This window comes from Diospyros lotus, chromosome 15 (assembly GCF_014633365.1).
Source record: "Diospyros lotus cultivar Yz01 chromosome 15, ASM1463336v1, whole genome shotgun sequence".
Taxonomy (NCBI): Eukaryota; Viridiplantae; Streptophyta; class Magnoliopsida; order Ericales; family Ebenaceae; genus Diospyros; species Diospyros lotus.
Window position 1 is genome coordinate 25,299,160 of NC_068352.1, and position 17,318 is coordinate 25,316,477.

Sequence of the window (17,318 nt, forward strand, 5' to 3'; positions counted from 1 at the left end):
AATGCAAAGTCTAAATTAAAAAGATTTCTCTTATTTGTTTTTCTATTAAAAGGCAACGTCTAATTTCTTTTATAGGCATAAATAAAGGTCCTTTTCAATGATACTTTTTCCTCCCAATATTGCCTTTTCACCAACCACCAATTTTTTTATCTTAATTTTCTGAAACACTTTTGACTTACTTTGGATAACTGTTTAAAGTGCTGAAAATTGCATGATTTGTTAGGATTGATAAGTGACATGAATTACTAAAAAGAGGTAAAACGATATCACTATATCCGCGATTAGCATGAGTTCAAGAGTACGTAATTTCCTCTAAGAATAACATGGAAGCAACAATTTAAACAACAAATCGTACGTTTTGCTAATCATTTATTATGAAACCATGAAATCCAACGTTAACACATCATTTTGATACTAAATTTGACCGACTTTCGAATTTACATACGAAACAACGATTTAACAAGGAAAACTGGCAATTTTGTCACAGCTTATTTTATACTAATAAATAAGCAAACATAAATAAAATTATAAATTTGTTCCTGTTAATTAATTAACTGACCCAGGTCATATTTTATTTAGCCTTAAGTATTATTATGTTCATGGTCATGTCTTTAGCAAGAGAGCTGCTTTCTCTTGGATCAACTTCCACAACCCAACCACGTGGCGTTCCTCCGTCAAAGTCCCTCCAATGGCGCAGCGTATCAGAAACTTTCCACCCACCACTGCATGGCTCATGTAAGCTCGGCCACTCGAATTCACCATTTCTAGCAGCTTTCTGCTCAATCTCGACCCTTCATCATCATCATCATCTTCTTCTTTTTCACTTTCGCCGCCATTGACGAGTCGAAAGCAAACCAGAGCAAACCTCCTCGGAACAGCCACCTCAAACCTCTTATCCGCTCTCACGAACGCCTCGAAAAGCTTCGCCAGCTTCACGTCGCTTCTTATATGATCCCTCAGGTTGGCCACCCCGTATCTGTTAGAAGAAACACGGGACTGATTCTAATTAATAACCCGGAGTTATTTAGAGACGACTATAAACCTAGATCAAATTTAATCTACGTACCTTCTTATCAATACCCAGAGCTTTAGGGCTCGAAATCTCCGGCTTAGTGCGATTTGCCAGTCTTTGTAGTCGACGACTTGGTTCAATTCGCTAGCTTTGTTCTTCAAACACTCGGGACTTGTTCCTAAGGAGTCTATCAATGTGGTTGGATTTTGCAGCGATAAGCAGCAGCAATCCATGTTCGTGAGCAGCCATTTGTGGGGGTTGATGCTTAGAGAGTCTGCGAGTTCCACGCCATCCAGATATTGCTGGAACTCCGGGCAAATACAAGCGCTGCCGGCGTAGGCGGCGTCGACGTGCAGCCAGACATTAAAATCTTGTGCTACCTGTCGGGAAACACACTCTCATAAAATTAAGATAGAAGCATTAAGATCTTTATCTGAATATTCTATTTTATTATAAAAAAAACTGAAGTAAATCAATAGAATCTTTCGCAACTATCTGAAATACCTGGCCGAGTTCCTTCAACGGATCCACTGCCCCAGATGATGTGGTTCCAATGGTGGCGCAGAGAAACAACGGCGCCAACCCACGAGCAGAATCCTTCTCCATCGCCGACCGGACCTTGCTCGGTTCCAGCGCGAAGCTTGTAGACCGCGACGTCGGGATCATACGGATGTTGTTGGGAAGAATTCCGACAAGTTTAGCCGCCTTCTGGAGGCTGAAATGCGTTTGATCCGAGGAATAGACCACCAATTCGGTGATCCCATTGGCACCCATTTCTTTCAAAGCCATGTCTCTCGCAGCCGCCAAAGTGCAGACCAGGGCCTCGCATGTACTTCCGTACAACACGCCTCCACCGGTGCCGGAGAAGAGAAACGTCTGTGGCAGATTGAGCATTTTGCCTACCCAATCCACGACGATGTTCTCAAGCTCGGTGGCTGCCGGGGAAGAGATCCAGTTGAAGCCGACAACGTTGAGGCCGGTGCAAAGCATCTCTCCGAGGAAGCCCGCGGTGCTGGCATTGGCCTGGAAGTAAGCGAAGAAGTTGGGGCTCTGCCAGTGAGTAAGGCCCGGCAATATGTTGCTTTGGACGTCGGCCAAAATGGCTTCCAGCTGCTCCAGATAGAGAGGGGCGGCTTTTGGAGAGAGGCTTCTGAGATAGCCGGGCTGGGCTTGGCTTTGGACGGGGAATTTTTCGACGTCTCTGTAGTAATCGGCGATGAATTGGAGGACTTGGGATGATTCATGAATAAAATTATCGGGGTCCAATGGGCTGATTATGTCTGATGGCAAGCTACCCATTTGAGAAAATTAAACGGCGTCTTGGGAAGAGAATATGGAATTAGTTAGGCAATGGATTGGAGATGGTGTTTGTGTTTATAGCAGCATCGGGCATACTCTTATATAGGGCACGCCTTCCATTCTCTTATTATTCAAAATTAATAGTAAAATGTAGTCATATTATTTAACGTAAATATTTACAGTTATCTTTATATATGTTATTTTTTTTTTTTACTCAAATTAATTGATAGATAGTGGTATGTCATCAGCTTATTTTAGATGGTTGACATGTGGCATTATATTGGCTGATTTATTCATTACCGTCGATTCACTTCTAAACTTAAGATCTGACGCCTCTTGTTAAGTCTTTAGTCCCCCATTCATATATATTCAGATTGGCAGAGCAATAGAAGGCGCGAGAAACAAAACAAAAAGGAACGGAACCCTAATTGTATCGATTCTTCTCTGGAAAAATCACTTGGGTGTGAGAGAGAGTTCGAGGAGAGGTTTGAGTGCTCGGAAATTGTTCAGATTCTTGAAGCAACTTGTACTGTAAGGGGACGTTCATTGAACAGAAACTTTAAAATTAGCGTAAATGTTAAGTTGAGAATTTATATTTTTATATATGTTTGGTATAATATAAAAAAATGTTGAGAAATAAAATTCTTCAGAATAATTTTTAAACAACTTTCTAACAAATTTTTTTTTATGGGGGATTGGGAATCTAAGGTGGTGTTCTCTTCGTGTTTCAATTTTCAATTTTGAGTTTTGAATTTATTTTCAATTTTGTGTTTTGAGTGTCTATTTTGAGATTTTTAAAAACGTGTTCTTTTTGTCATTTTGAAAAACTGTTTCTTAAAACAAAAAACTAGAAAACGCGTTTGCTTTGAAATTTTGAAAAACATCATTTTGTAATATTTTATTCAATAAATTTAATTTAAAATAAATTATAAACAATTATTAATAAATTATAAATTAATAAAAAAATATATTACATATCATATTACACATTCGTATTCAAATAAAACAAAACAAAAAAAAAATCAAATAAAAAAGAATTCAAAACAAAGAACACAGAATGGATGGGGTCTCGCACAGAGGGGAGGCGATGATGGTGGACGCGAGATGCAAGGGGAGCAATAGTGGGCTGTAGACGGTGACTTTCACGGTCGGTGGCGGGCGCGGTCGACGGCGGTGGTCGAGGTGGCAGTGGCTGATGCGGTCGATGGCAGTGGCGGAGACGGTGCTCTATTTTTGGGTTTGTGATTTTTGGGTGTTTTGGAGAGAAGAGAGGAGAGAGGGAGAATGGATGGGGTTTGCCAGATTTGGGGGGAGAGGGGTGGGTCGATGGCGGCTTTTGGTGGTGGCGGGCTAGGTCGACGGCGGCCCTGGTAGCGACAGAGATGGCGCACGAGGTCGACGGCGGCTCTGGCTACAACGGAGATGGCGGGCGCAGTGTTTGGCGAAGGTTTGAGAGAGAGACAGAAGAGATGAGAGAGAAAAGAGATGAGATAATGGAGGTTGGGGCTTGGGGGGGGGGAGCATCTGCCACTGCGTGAGAAGAAATGCTGTTTTCCGTGTTTTCATTTTTTACCCGTGTTTTGGCTGAAAATAGCCAAAACGAGTTTTTCTTGTTTTGGATTTCCTTTACAAAATTTTTACTTGTTTTTGGAAATGTGTTTTCGAAAATAACAAAGAGAACACGTTTTGAGTGTTTTGAAAAATTGAAAATAGAAAATGACACGAAAACAACAAAGAGAACAGGGCCTAAGTTTCTCGTGGACTTGAAAATGTTTCTAACAAAGAAAAAAACTAAAACACCCTTTATCCTTTTATAACTCCATGCGAACATATTATATATATATATATATATCCGTGCCTTGCCTCGTGCTTTACCTCGATTTGCGTGCCAACCTCAAAATTTACACAAGTCTCTTCAACTTAAGCCTCAAAGCATCCTAATCACCATAATTATTTAAATAAACATTAAAATTTATTTTTCCATAATTTCTAGCATTTTCCTTAATTTTCTTTATTTTCCTCAAGAAATCCAAACTAAATATTTCTAAACTATTTTCTCAAATATTTCTCTACGACAATTCCTAAAATAATTTTCTTGAATTTCTGGAATTTTTAAGAAATTTTACTTACCTTGACTTAGTATCTCTAGCTTCCTCGGTTTGCGTGCCATATCCTCGAAACGCGTGCCCGAGCCGTTTTTCTTGCCAAAATCTCCGAAATTTTACTGAATCCCCAAATCCCATTTTTCAAGATTTTTCTAACATATTTTTTATTTTCTTTTCTTTTCTTTCTTTTCTTTCTTCTTCTTCTTCTTCTTCCCTTCTCCTCCTTCTTCTTCCTCTGCACTACGCCTGCAACTCCCGCGCGCTCCAGCCTCCACTGCCGCCACCGCGAGCTGCCACTCGGCCCTCTGCCGGCCGCATCAGCCTCGCCGGACCCCAACTCCTCGCACACACCGCCGCGCGCGGCTGCCTTCTTGCTGTCCAGCAGCCGCAAGCTTGTGGCCATGGCTACCGCTGCGAGCTCGCGGCTCCTCTTGCCACCTTCCGATCGCCACCGAGCTTCCTTAAACCCGTCGCAGCTCCGCCTTCCATGCTCCCCATGCTTGCTGCCCGCGGATCTGCTCGCTGCAATGAGCCGCCATGGCAGCCCCTGCTCGAACTTGTGGCTGCAACTGGCCACTCCTTGGCCGATCATTCCCTCTCACGAGCTAGCTCTCTCTTTCTCTCTCTCTTTCCCGATCATCTTGGAGCTTTACTTCTTTCGGCCAAGACTGCTGCCAATTTTTAGGCAGTGGCTTCACATAATTTTTACTGTTGAATTGCTTGCCCACCACACACATCATTTAATATGAAAATCTCCTCAAATCCTGCTACGATATCCTTAAATCCCGCTGCCACAATCTCCCAATTTTCAGCCAAAAATCTTTGCCATCCATAGAAGCTGCCTCTGCCATTCACGCTCATATGCACGTGCATATATATATATATATAACTATTTATTACACTTTAAATTAAGAGAAATTATATATTAAACCCCAATTTTATTATAATATCACTTGGGTAATTTTCTTATTGCAACCATGCCCTCAAACACTGATTAAACTTGAATTTTAATATCGAAAATTCACAATTAATAACTTAAATTTTACTCGATATAGATGATTTTTGCCCCAATAACCTTACCGGGCTACCGATTCATCCCAAAACCATTGAAGGGTTGTTCGTTACGCAAAACTGAAGCCCCCTAGGGTTCCGTTAATTTTTCGAGAGTCTCCTACAACGATTCGGTTTTTCAGCCTAAATGACAACTGTATTTTAACTATACCGAAAACTATTCCCGATTCAATTTCTTTCGATACCATAAATCCTATCTCGATACGCTCGTCGAGTTCATATAATTTTTCTTAGATAATTTCGCTCTGAGGCATTCCTTGTAGTCGATTTGGTACTAATAACTACTATCAAACCAATTTTTCGGTATTCTAAACTTATTAAAATTACGTGGCATCCTCATACGAACATGGGGTATTACAATGGCTATCGACTATTTCACCAAGTGGGTAAAAATAGAGCCATTGGCAACGATTATAGAGAAAATGGTGAAGAATGTGGTATGGAAAGACATCATCTGTCGCTTCAAAATCCCCAAGATCCTCAATACAGACCATGACACAATTTGATTTAGACACTTTTTGCACTTTTTGTAGCAGATGGGGAATTCACCTTCGCACAACACCTGTTGCTTACCTGCAAGCAAATGGCCAAGTAGAGGCAACTCAAAAACCTCAAAACCCAGTTGGATAAGGCTAAAGGAGCATGGGTGGAAGTGTTCCCAACTGTCTTATGGGCTTATTGCACTACCAGTAGAACATCCACTTAGAAGACACCTTTTAACCTTGCATATGGGACTGAAGCCCTCATCCTCGTTGAAGTAGATATCCAGTCCCCACGAGTCCAGGCCTTTGATGAATAGAGAAACTCAGAGCAGTTATCCTGTAATCTTAATCTAATAAATGAGTTGAGAGACTGGGCCAATATCTGATTGGCAACCTACCACTAGAGGATAGCTAACTACTATAATGCCCATGTCAGGGATAGACCTCTGCAAGCATAAGACTTGGTCTTCTGAAAATCTATCATTACAGGCGCATTTCAGGAAGAAGGAAAACTCCGAGCAAACTGGGAAGACTCCTACAGAATCCAAGAGATGTTGGGCTCAAACACTTGTATTCTTCAGACACTTCAAGGAGAAACTCTTAGCAAGACCTAGAATTTCGCCCATATAAAGAAATACTTCCTTAAATAGAGCAAGATGCAGCTCAAGCATGACAGAAAGCCAAGAATTCACAATCCCTTTGCAGGTATAACGATAAGTAACCAAGTATGGCATTACGTTTTCTCTTGTTCATGGTCATGCACATTACAAATAATGAAGGTTGTTCATTCTTGCATATTTCAAGGGGGGTTTATGGATACCTCTGTTCTCCTCGAGGTTCGCCTTTCCTTAAAATAAATTTCATGGGGCTCAATATCCTTCCACATGCTTTTCGCGAGGGCATGCATTGGACGAACAAATTCCTAGACTCTTGTGCGTCGGACAAGCTGGGGTACAATGACGACAATTAAAGACCCCTATTAAATAATTATAAGTTCGAGATGACCCAGAAAACGGAACGTGATCCATTCCCCCAATAGCCTCGAAACTAAGACATTTCATCATGCATCATCATCCTCTCCTTTAAACAGTTGATAGCAATTGCTACTCCATTCCATCATGCTAGGGTGCCTGATGATTGCTACCATACCTATTTAGGATTAGATCTCTCTTAAGAAGTTTTACGGATACCGACATCCTTCTTCCCGTTATTCGCAAGGGCACGCTCAGGACATACAAATTCCCAAGTTCCTCAGCGTCCAACAATCTGGGGCATAATGGTAACGACCGACTAATCTTGACAATTCTCATAAGTCTGATACAATCTTGAAAAGTTGGTACCCTCATCCCCATCTGTTGCAAGAATGAGAGTAACCCCACTTACTTACCTATCTTGTTGTGGCGTGCTCTAAAATTCTCCTAAGTTTCAAATCAATTCCCGAGTTCATTATCCCCCAGATAATCTTCGGGATGAGTGCCTCTCAGACCCCTGATGGGTCCCCCTAAACACGCATCATTTTTGCCGAAGTCCAAGGACACTCTTTAGGGTCTCCCGAACCTAAGCCATCTAGTGGCCTGAATGGTGTCCACCCCAAAGACTTCTCCAGGCCTTCCAACCTCCTTAAGACACTCCTCGTAAGAGACGCTCATCCGCACAACATTACCTCTTGTTTACTCAGCATGTTACATCTATATATGTCTTTCGCATTCCATTCCATGGCATCTTTTGACTTAGACATCGGAGGGCTCGCGCGAGGGACATCTCGGCATGCCTTCTGACTGTCTTCTATCTTATAGACTACCTTCGAAGACTCATTCGCAAACTATCCTAGAAGACTCATTTGCGGACTCCCACTGAAGTCACATTTGTGACCACATCTGAAGACATATCTAGAGACCCTTTTGTGGGACTCTTCCATGAAACTTCTATTGCTCCCTTGAACAGTAGGTCGAGCCCTATGGTTGTTGGCCTCCCCAGGCAAGCTCTTTTCACCTTCTTCACTTGGCCTTGTCAATTGTTTGTTGAACTTTCTCCCAAATACAAATTCAATTATTGTAGTTTGACAACAACAACAACATCAATCATAACCCTATTGCTCGTGGATTCTAGTTTAGAAAGGGAAAAAGATAGAAGAACAACAACAACAACAACAATGATAAAATAATAATAATGAATTAGTAGGAGAGAAAAAGAAAAAAAAATCAACTAGAAAAAAAAGAAGATGATAAAGAAGAACCCCATGGGTCTACTGACTCCAAATTTGCACCTTTGTCTTCCTATTCTTCATATCGAACCCATCAATAGCTAAGTTAATTTAGAATCCAGTCAATCCCCTTTAATGGAAAAAATTGTTGCTTGAATTTCTTTTCTAAAACCCATTTGATCATCGGTTCCTTCTGGAACCCACCACAGAAGGTTGTTGGCAGCCTGTTGGACTATCGCTGACAATTGGTTCCAACTAGCAATACTTTTATTTTTATTTTTTGGCTTTCACTTTGTTTAATAAATATTTAATTAAAATAATTCAAGTTAATCTGAAGGAGGGAGCATCTTCACCAAAAAACTAAATCACAAAGGAGTGTGGTGCATTTCACCTAACATCTTTTATAATAGTAATGATTTTATATGCATTTATAAAATGATTTTGTATAAAAATGATTTAATGGTGTGTATATATATATATATTTAACTATTAATTTAATATAATTTTTGAAACTTGGATCAAATCGATTTGGTTCATGACTAAAAGTTGGTTGTGTTTTATGCTCAAAATGAGATCGAATCGATATACTGATTGAGCTAGATCTGTTGAATTGGTTTTTTTTTTTTTAATTTTTAATTTTTTAAATATTATAAAATAAAATAATATATTGAGATTTTCTAAAAAAAATTATATTTTCTATTTGAATACTATCTATCAGTTCGTTAATACACAGATAGTTTTGTTTAATTTTTCTTTGTAACTGAAATATTTGAATTTAAGTTTTATTTTACTTCTAACATAAATTTTGTGTTAGTCTTGTTGTACAAATTTTTATAATTGTAGAATAAGTTACATAATACCCTTTTAATCTACTAGGTGTTATGTGATAAATTTTACTTTTTTATATCATAATTTAATGGTAAATTTCACAATGATTCTTGGAATTTTCTCAAATTGCACTGACCATCATTTTATTTTCAAATATGATACTGAACTCTCTCGGGGTAATAGATCAAATTAAATGACTTTTTGACCCTCGTATTAAGACATTTTGTTTCTCTTTCACTCTCACCTTCCTTTTATTTTTCTCTTTTCTCTTTATATTTTTTTCTCCATTTTGCCACATTATTGGTGTATCCATTGCTTAGTGCAAATGCAATAGGGTTTCTTTCTCATCTCTTATGGTCAAGTAAGGGAAAGAAATCTTATTGTCTTTTTTTTTTTTTTAGTTAACGCACTATCACAAATGCTTTCGCTGTTCAGTCCCATGATTTCAACAGAAGAGGTAAATTAAAAAATCTAACAAACAGGTTTCGACCCCTAACATAACCGTAATCCTATTACATTTCTTTTTCTCTATGCATGTCCGCACACACACCGCTAGCAAAGTCTTCTTATATTTCTTTATATTAACTTATTGTCTATGCTCTCTTTTTTATTTAATTAACCATTGTTATTTGATGGAAGAGGTAGTGTTATGAGGTAATTAATCTCAAGGAAAGTTAATGTCATTTTTAAAAATACAGGAATAGTATGTGAAATTTAAGCGAACCTCAAGGGTGATATTTGAAATTTACCTAATTTTAATTAATATATATATATTTATTTATTTCATAAAGGATAAGTTTCAATAAGTATACCTTATTTTTAGACAATGTGCATTTTATTCATTTTTAAAATAATTTTATTGGTTAGTATAATACCATAAAATATATTATATTTATCATCAACTAATAAAATTATTTTAAAATAAAAAATAATACACCCTTTTTAGAAGGAACGTATATTTATTGAAATTTAACGACTGCCTTTAGAGCTAGAGGCAATCGTTATTAGCTAACGATTGGACAATCGTCAACATTATCCTTCATAAAAATGTATCTCAATTAGACCATTAAAAACCAGAGTCTCCTCCTTTGTGGTTTGACACTCCAATTTAATTTTTTGAAAGTTAATATTATTTAATATCAATATTATACCATATTAATTGGAAATCCGATCCTCTAATCAGTAGCATATTGACAAATAAGACTGACTCCCCTGCTTTAGAATCGCACCGCACGACACGCATACTATGGGCCGGTGGAAGTCATGCAACCATTTGATACCCCTACTTTTAGTTAGTCAATAATTCTCGCTCCTACGTCAAAACTATTGGGCGGCCAATTGGAGTCAAATCCGAAGGTCATTTATGGGCTGCTCAAGTTCAGGTTGATTCATTTTAAACAATCATCTCTTCCGTTTACTGCATCCATTACTCAACATTCATTGGTCATCTGCGGAACCAAGTGACTTTGAATACTATTTAAAAGCTCTTTTTTTTTCTTTCTTATTTGATAGAATAAATATTTAAAAATAGAACAGAATTTATTTTATTTGTTAATATGATTAGTCTTAGTAATTTTATAAAAATCTTAAATTCGACCTCAATTTAACAAAATTTTATATTTGTATCTAGAGTGTACCAACTTTCATTTATTATTTAATATTCTTTTGTGCCATCAATGTTCAAAGCTCTTGGTGCCCTTGTCTCTCCCAAACAAAAAGAAATTATTTTACATTAATTTATAAACACATTATTATTTATTTCTAAAATAGGTGAATGTTTTTTTTTTAAAAAGTGTCCCATTTAAAATTTAAGGGCTATAGAAGTTGATATATCCTACTCAGTTATATAACATTCGAATTGAGTTCTTAAAAGATGAAAAACGTATTATATTTGTATTTTTATTTTAAAGTCCTCTTTCTAGAATTAAATTTTGTCTTAACGAGTAATAATTTTTTGTTAAGTTAAAATTTTAAAATTAAATAAAAACCATTATGTTAAAAAATATATACAAATATATTTTGCTCTAAAGATAACATGGAATCGGCCATTTAAACAATAAATCATTTTTGTTAATTATTTATTACGAAACCATGAAATCCAACGTTAACACATAATTTTGATACCAAATTTGACCGACTTTTATATTTGCATACGAGAAAACGATTCAACAAGGAAAACAGACAATTTTTTCATTGCTCATTTTATATTATTAAATAAGAAAACATAAATAAAATTGCTTATTTTGTCAACCTTATCATTTCAGACATTATTTTTCTTCTTTAGCAAGAGAGCTGCTTTCTCTTGGATCAACTTCCACAACCCAACCACGTGGCGTTCCTCCGTCAAAGTCCCTCCAATGGCGCAGCGTATCAGAAACTTTCCACCCACCACTGCATGGCTCATGTAAGCTCGGCCGCTCGAATTCACCATTTCTAGCAGCTGTCTGCTCAATCTCGACCCTTCATCATCATCATCATCTTCTTCTTCTTTTTCACTTTCGCCGCCATTGACGAGTCGAAAGCAAACCAGAGCAAACCTCCTCGGAACAGCCACCTCAAACCTCTTATCCGCCCTCACGAACGCCTCGAAAAGCTTCGCCAGCTTCACGTCGCTTCTTATGTGATCCCTCAGGTTGGCCACCCCGTATCTGTTAGAAGAAACACGGGACTGATTCTAATTAATATACAGAGTTATTTAGAGACGACTATAAACCTAGCTCAACTTTAATCTACCTTCTTATCAATACCCAGAGCTTTAGGGCTCGAAATCTCCGGCTTAGTGCGATTTGCCAGTCTTTGTAGTCGACGACTTGGTTCAATTCGCTAGCTTTGTTCTTCAAACACTCGGGACTTGTTCCTAAGGAGTCTATCAATGTGTTTGGGTTTTGCAGCCATAAGCAGCAGCAATCCATGTTCGTGAGCAGCCATTTGTGGGGGTTGATGCTTAGAGAGTCGGCGAGCTCCACGCCGTCCAGATATTGCCGGAACTCCGGGCAAATACAGGCGCTGCCGGCGTAGGCGGCGTCGACGTGCAGCCAGACATTAAAATCTTGTGCTACCTGTCGGGAAACACACTCTCATAAAATTAAGATAGAACCGCTAGGATCTTTATCTGAATATTCTGTTTTATTATAAATAAAAAAAGCTGAAGTAAATCACTATAATCTTTAACAACCATCTGAAATACCTGGCCGAGTTCCTTCAACGGATCCACTGCCCCAGATGCTGTGGTTCCAATGGTGGCGCAGAGAAACAACGGCGCCAACCCACGCGCAGAATCCTTCTCCATCTCCGACCGGACCTCGCTCGGTTCCAGCGCGAAGCTTGTAGACCGCGACGTCGGGATCATACGGATGTTGTTGGGAAGAATTCCGACAAGTTTAGCCGCCTTCTGGAGGCTGAAATGCGTTTGATCCGAGGAATAGACCACCAATTCGGTGATCCCATTGGCACCCATTTCTTTCAAAGCCATATCTCTCGCAGCCGCCAAAGTGCAGACCAGGGCCTCGCATGTACTTCCGTACAACACGCCTCCACCGGTGCCGGAGAAGAGAAACGTCTGTGGCAGATTGAGCATTTTGCCTACCCAATCCACGACGATGTTCTCAAGCTCGGTGGCGGCAGGGGAAGCGATCCAGTTGAAGCCGACAACGTTGAGGCCGGTGCAAAGCATCTCTCCGAGGAAGCCCGCGGTGCTGGCATTGGCCTGGAAGTAAGCGAAGAAGTTGGGGCTCTGCCAGTGAGTAAGGCCCGGCAATATGTTGCTTTGGACGTCGGCCAAAATGGCTTCCAGCTGCTCCGGAAAGAGAGGGGCGGCTTTTGGAGAGAGGCTTCTGAGATAGCCGGGCTGGACTTGGCTTTGGACGGGGAATTTTTCGACGTCTCTGTAGTAATCGGCGATGAATTGGAGGACTTGGGATGATTCATAAAGAAAATTATCGGGGTCCAATGGGCTAATTATGTCTGATGGCAAGCTACCCATTTGAGAAAATTAAACGGCGTTTGGGAAGAGAATATGGAATTAGTTAGGCAATATTGGATTGGAGATGGTGTTCGTGTTTATAGCAGCATCGGGCATACTCTTATATAGGGCGCGCCTGCCATTCTCTTTCTTATTATTCAAAATTAATAGTAAAATGTAGTCATATTATTTAATGTAAATATTTACAGTTATTTTTATATACTTAACAAAAACTTAAAAATAAATGTTATTTTATTAAGTAATATTTGAAACCACGAGGCTCCTTGTGGACAAAGCTATTTTAAAATTTTAAAAATAGTCATTGAATTTTATATTAAAATATAAAAATATCATGAATATTAATTTATAATGAAAAAGTCATTAAACTTTTCACTAAAATACAAACATGTCATTCAAGTTCAATTTTATATATAATTTCATAATTATAGTCGGTTATTATTAAAAGAAACTAACTGAATGTTAATGTGACTAATGTGGGTTCATATATAATATTAAAATATCACATTATTTAAATTTGACTAAAGAATTAAACCTAACCCAAAAATTAAACAGTTACTAAATTTTATATTAGAATATAGAAATATCACTAAACTTTGTATTAAAGCACAGAAAAGTTATTGATCTTTTTATGACATAACATTTAATATTATATATGGGCTCGTAATTTTAAAATATCATGTCATTTAATATTAAAATAAATTGCTTATTTGCTAACCAAATTCAATATTAGAATAGATTTTCCAGAAACAGTACAAATAATTTTAACTTCAATGAAATAAAAAAAAAAAAAAAAAGGGCTGCACAAAACTTACATCATGCAAAATGTGTTCCGATACACGTATCTGATCAGCAATGCCACTCTCAACCAGAGTCTGCAGGACCAAAGGTGATGAAATGCATTTACTATTAAGAAACACAAACACACAAAGAACAATTATGGTGTGTTTGATTCCATACTTTTTTTATAAAAAATAGTAAATTTCTACCTAATTTCTAGCGTTTTGTAGCGTTTGATTAGCTAATTTTTTCATGAAAAACATTTTCTCATTTTGGTTCACGTGACTCTTTTTTCACTTTTACTGCAATTCATTTTCCCATAAGGGGGCTGGAATAAATTTCTAGGCCAAAGAGAGATGCAACGATTTGGCAGAGAAGAAGAAAAGTGGCTGATGATTGCGAGAAAAAGGAGATGTGCAGCTGATGGTCGTGAGGATGAAAGGAAGCTCGGTCGACGGTCTAAGTGAGAGAAAGGGTGATCAAATGAGAGGGCGAGTGAGAGGCAGCGGCCGAGGGGACAAGCAGTGGCGGGCAGACTAAGCGAGAGAGAAGGCGAGTGAGAGCGACAGCCAATGACGACGGTGATGGGGGCAACAGCAGCGATGACGGCAGCAATGGGGGTAGCGACAGTGATGGCATTCACAAGCAAGTAGGGCTGAGCATAAATTTGGTTTAACTGATTAAACCGAATCGATCCTATCGGTTCGGTTGGTTCGGTTCGGTTAGCTAATGTGAGCGGTTCGAGTTCGATTAATATTTTATAAAGATTTCAATTAATCGGTTCGGTTCGGGTATTTAGGCCAAAATGCCCACAAAACCGAACCGAACCGACCGACTTAGGTAGTGGCACTACCTCACTCCAACCAAGTTCATGTTCTGTGACTTTTGTCCATTGCCTTTCTTCTTCGTTCTTGCGCAGGCGCAGCACACCCGAGAGACTGCCTCACTCGAGTCACCCCCCACTCGTCGTTAACCTTCATCTCGTCTTCGACTTGTCGGCTTCTCCCTCACCCAGCCCTCCTGCACCCGATAACTCGAGACCCAGCCCCCCTCCACCCGTGGTCGAAGCATCGACCTAGCCCCAGGTCATCGATGGCTAACCCTCACCTCGTCGCCTTCAGACACGCCTTTATCGTCGACGACGACTTCTCCCCCACCCAACACCCAACCCCCCTGCACTTGATAGTCCGAGACCTAGCCCACCCCCCACCCCGCCAAACGCGACGACAAACCCTAAGCCATTTCACCCTCCTCACTTCACCATTAACGATCTTATGGGTATCACCGTCATCGATTTGAGAAGATAATACAATTTCGGCAACTTAATCGTCGTGTGGTTTTGATTGTCATGTTCGATCTGGTTGGTTTCCCTTGCTGTTTGTTTAATCTTTCAATGCGCTTTGCTAATTCGTTGTTTAACTTGTTTTTGTTTTGTGATTTGGTTCATTGTTTACTTATTATTGTTTTGTGTTTTTTGATTTGGTTTTGTTTTAGTGTTTTGTGATTTGCTGTTTCTTTAACCTATAGATACATTCAATGTTTCTATTGGCTTTCTTCCATGATTTGCTGTTGTTGTTTTGTTTATCTTTGAGCAATTAAGTTTTCCTTAGCCTATGCTCTATGGAAAAGGAATTTGAATTTGGTTTCTTAGTGTAGTAGGAACTCAATAATCCACTGTAATTGTCATGAGTCAAAATAAAAAATCATCCCTTGTTTTTTGTTTTGTTAGTTTTTAGTGTTTGCTGTTGTTGATGATAGAGGGTTAGAAACTTAGAAATCGAGATGTATTTGGAATTGACTTGGAGGTAAATTAAATTAATATATCAGGATGTTAAGGAATTGAATCAAGATGTATTCGGTTAAATCTTTGGGCTATTTTTCGATTTAATTTTTGGTTCAATTAGTTTAAAGGTCAAATCGATTAATTCGGTTCGATTTTTGGGTCATTTTTTCGGTTCGGTTCTCAGTTCGGTTAGTTCAAAGTTCAAATCGGTTATTTTGATTAGTGTATCAAGTCAGTTCGGTTCAGTTTGGTTCGGTTATTTTTAATGGGGCGGTTCGATTCGGTAAAATGGGACAATTCAGTTCGGTTATAACCGAATGCACACCCCTACAAGCTATGTATATTTATATATATATATATTTGATTTTTTAAATATTTTATCTTGTATATTTGATTTATTTTTAGACAATTTTTTAGAATTCAATTAAACTAATCGAACACCTTTAATTGATATTTTACTTGAAATTTAATTTTAAATAATTTAATTATCTAAAATTCATTTTCTTATACACTCAAATTTCATCTTGCAATCAAACCGACCCTTAAATTAAAGACACACCAAGATATGAAAATCACTTTTCCATTCTAATGAGCAAGAGATTAAGCAAAATAGGCTAGTGGTACCTACCTAATGATCACACAGTGACTATTAAACTCTCTTTTTCCAAGGCTAAAAGAAGGCAAAGTTTAAAACTAGACTCCTGTTACCAGCAGATAGTACTGGCAGTATAAGTAAAACCAGTAAGGATTTCAAATGGAGGTTAACAGACCCTACTTTGACTTTATTCTTGTGTTCAATCTTTACATCATATTTTTGAATGTAGATAAATTATTTCTGCTCTGTTATTCTATTTTTTGCCTTGTACACATTACTTATTGTAATATATATACATAAATATTAGTCAAGAAATTATAGAAAATAAAAGGAGAGAAGGTAAAATCCAAATTTCCGAAAGGTTCACAATAATGTCAAAAACAAAAAATAATTTGGATAAAAAATATGTAGAAACTCCCCTTGCTGTCGTCTTAGCTGACTTACATTAGTTATTGATAGTGGCTGGTCGTGTTGGAAATTTAAAACTATATCCATGAAACCAGATACGACATTAATACACAGCTATGCCTGGCAAGGGGTGGAAAGATAAGCTTACAGCTCCTTTTCACTTTACATGGCTTATTAGGAAAGGAGCATCGGCATGCAGAACTGAAAAGTAGCTGCTGATTTAAAATTTCACTTTAGATTTCGAACCTAACCATGATAGGGTGAACCTTCTTCGGAGCTAGTTGAGATTTGTACATGATTGCATCCCATCTTCTCATGTGTATCTTATTCATATATCTTAGCTCTCTTGCTTTATATAATAAGAAAACATTTTTTGAAAACATTTTTTTAGTGTTAGGACATAAATTAAGAGGTAAGTGAGTGATATAGTGGAGTTAATATTAATAGATTATTAGTTCGATATTTAGTTTAGGTAAGGGTCAAAGACCCTTTGTCTGTGATTTACTTACTTTATCGAAATAAAAAATATGAGTGACGAAAGACTTGTGCAAGAATAATAATTCTAAAAAAAATATTTTTCTAATCTCTAAATATTTCACACTTCAATAAAATAGCACTATACCCATACCCAGAAATCTAATTTTCGGAATATTAATGTGACGAGCAATGTGAATTTATATATAATATTAAAATACCACATCATTTAAATACAATCCAAAAATTAAATCTGACTCAAGAATTAAACCTAATCTAAGAATTAATTGATCATTAAA

At 37.9% G+C, this 17,318-nt stretch overlaps 1 protein-coding gene across 3 annotated transcripts; it reads right to left on the reverse strand.

Annotated features, from left to right (window-relative positions):
* Window positions 1-363: 363 nt before the first annotated feature.
* Window positions 364-13,040, reverse strand: LOC127791458 (phenylacetaldehyde synthase-like). 3 transcript variants are annotated; one of them, XM_052321351.1, is made up of 4 exons: window positions 12,302-13,040; window positions 1,517-1,630; window positions 1,067-1,392; window positions 364-976 (listed from the first exon to the last, which is right to left on the reverse strand). In XM_052321351.1, exons 1-4 carry the CDS (start codon window positions 12,980-12,982, stop codon window positions 604-606), a joined length of 1,494 nt encoding a protein of 497 aa, XP_052177311.1. In that variant the 5' UTR covers window positions 12,983-13,040; the 3' UTR covers window positions 364-603. The 3 variants fall into 3 exon arrangements, with proteins under 3 accessions (XP_052177311.1, XP_052177312.1, XP_052177310.1); XM_052321352.1 differs by lacking the exons at window positions 1,067-1,392; window positions 1,517-1,630 and adding exons at window positions 11,538-11,648; window positions 11,734-12,059 and having other exon boundaries at window positions 364-865; window positions 12,188-13,040; XM_052321350.1 differs by lacking the exons at window positions 364-976; window positions 1,067-1,392; window positions 1,517-1,630 and adding exons at window positions 11,131-11,648; window positions 11,734-12,059 and having other exon boundaries at window positions 12,188-13,040.
* Window positions 13,041-17,318: the final 4,278 nt, after the last annotated feature.

What these genes read in the sequence shown, in the direction of transcription:
- LOC127791458 (XM_052321350.1), bottom strand. Translation starts at nt 12,982, where the DNA reads ATGGGTAGCTTGCCATCAGACATAATTAGCCCATTGGACCCCGATAAT. An exon ending in CGTTGAAGGAACTCGGCCAG is followed by an intron (nt 12,060 to 12,187) that starts GTATTTCAGATG and finishes GTTTCCCGACAG; the next exon opens with GTAGCACAAGATTTTAATGT. An exon ending in CTCTGGGTATTGATAAGAAG is followed by an intron (nt 11,649 to 11,733) that starts GTAGATTAAAGT and finishes TTCTTCTAACAG; the next exon opens with ATACGGGGTGGCCAACCTGA.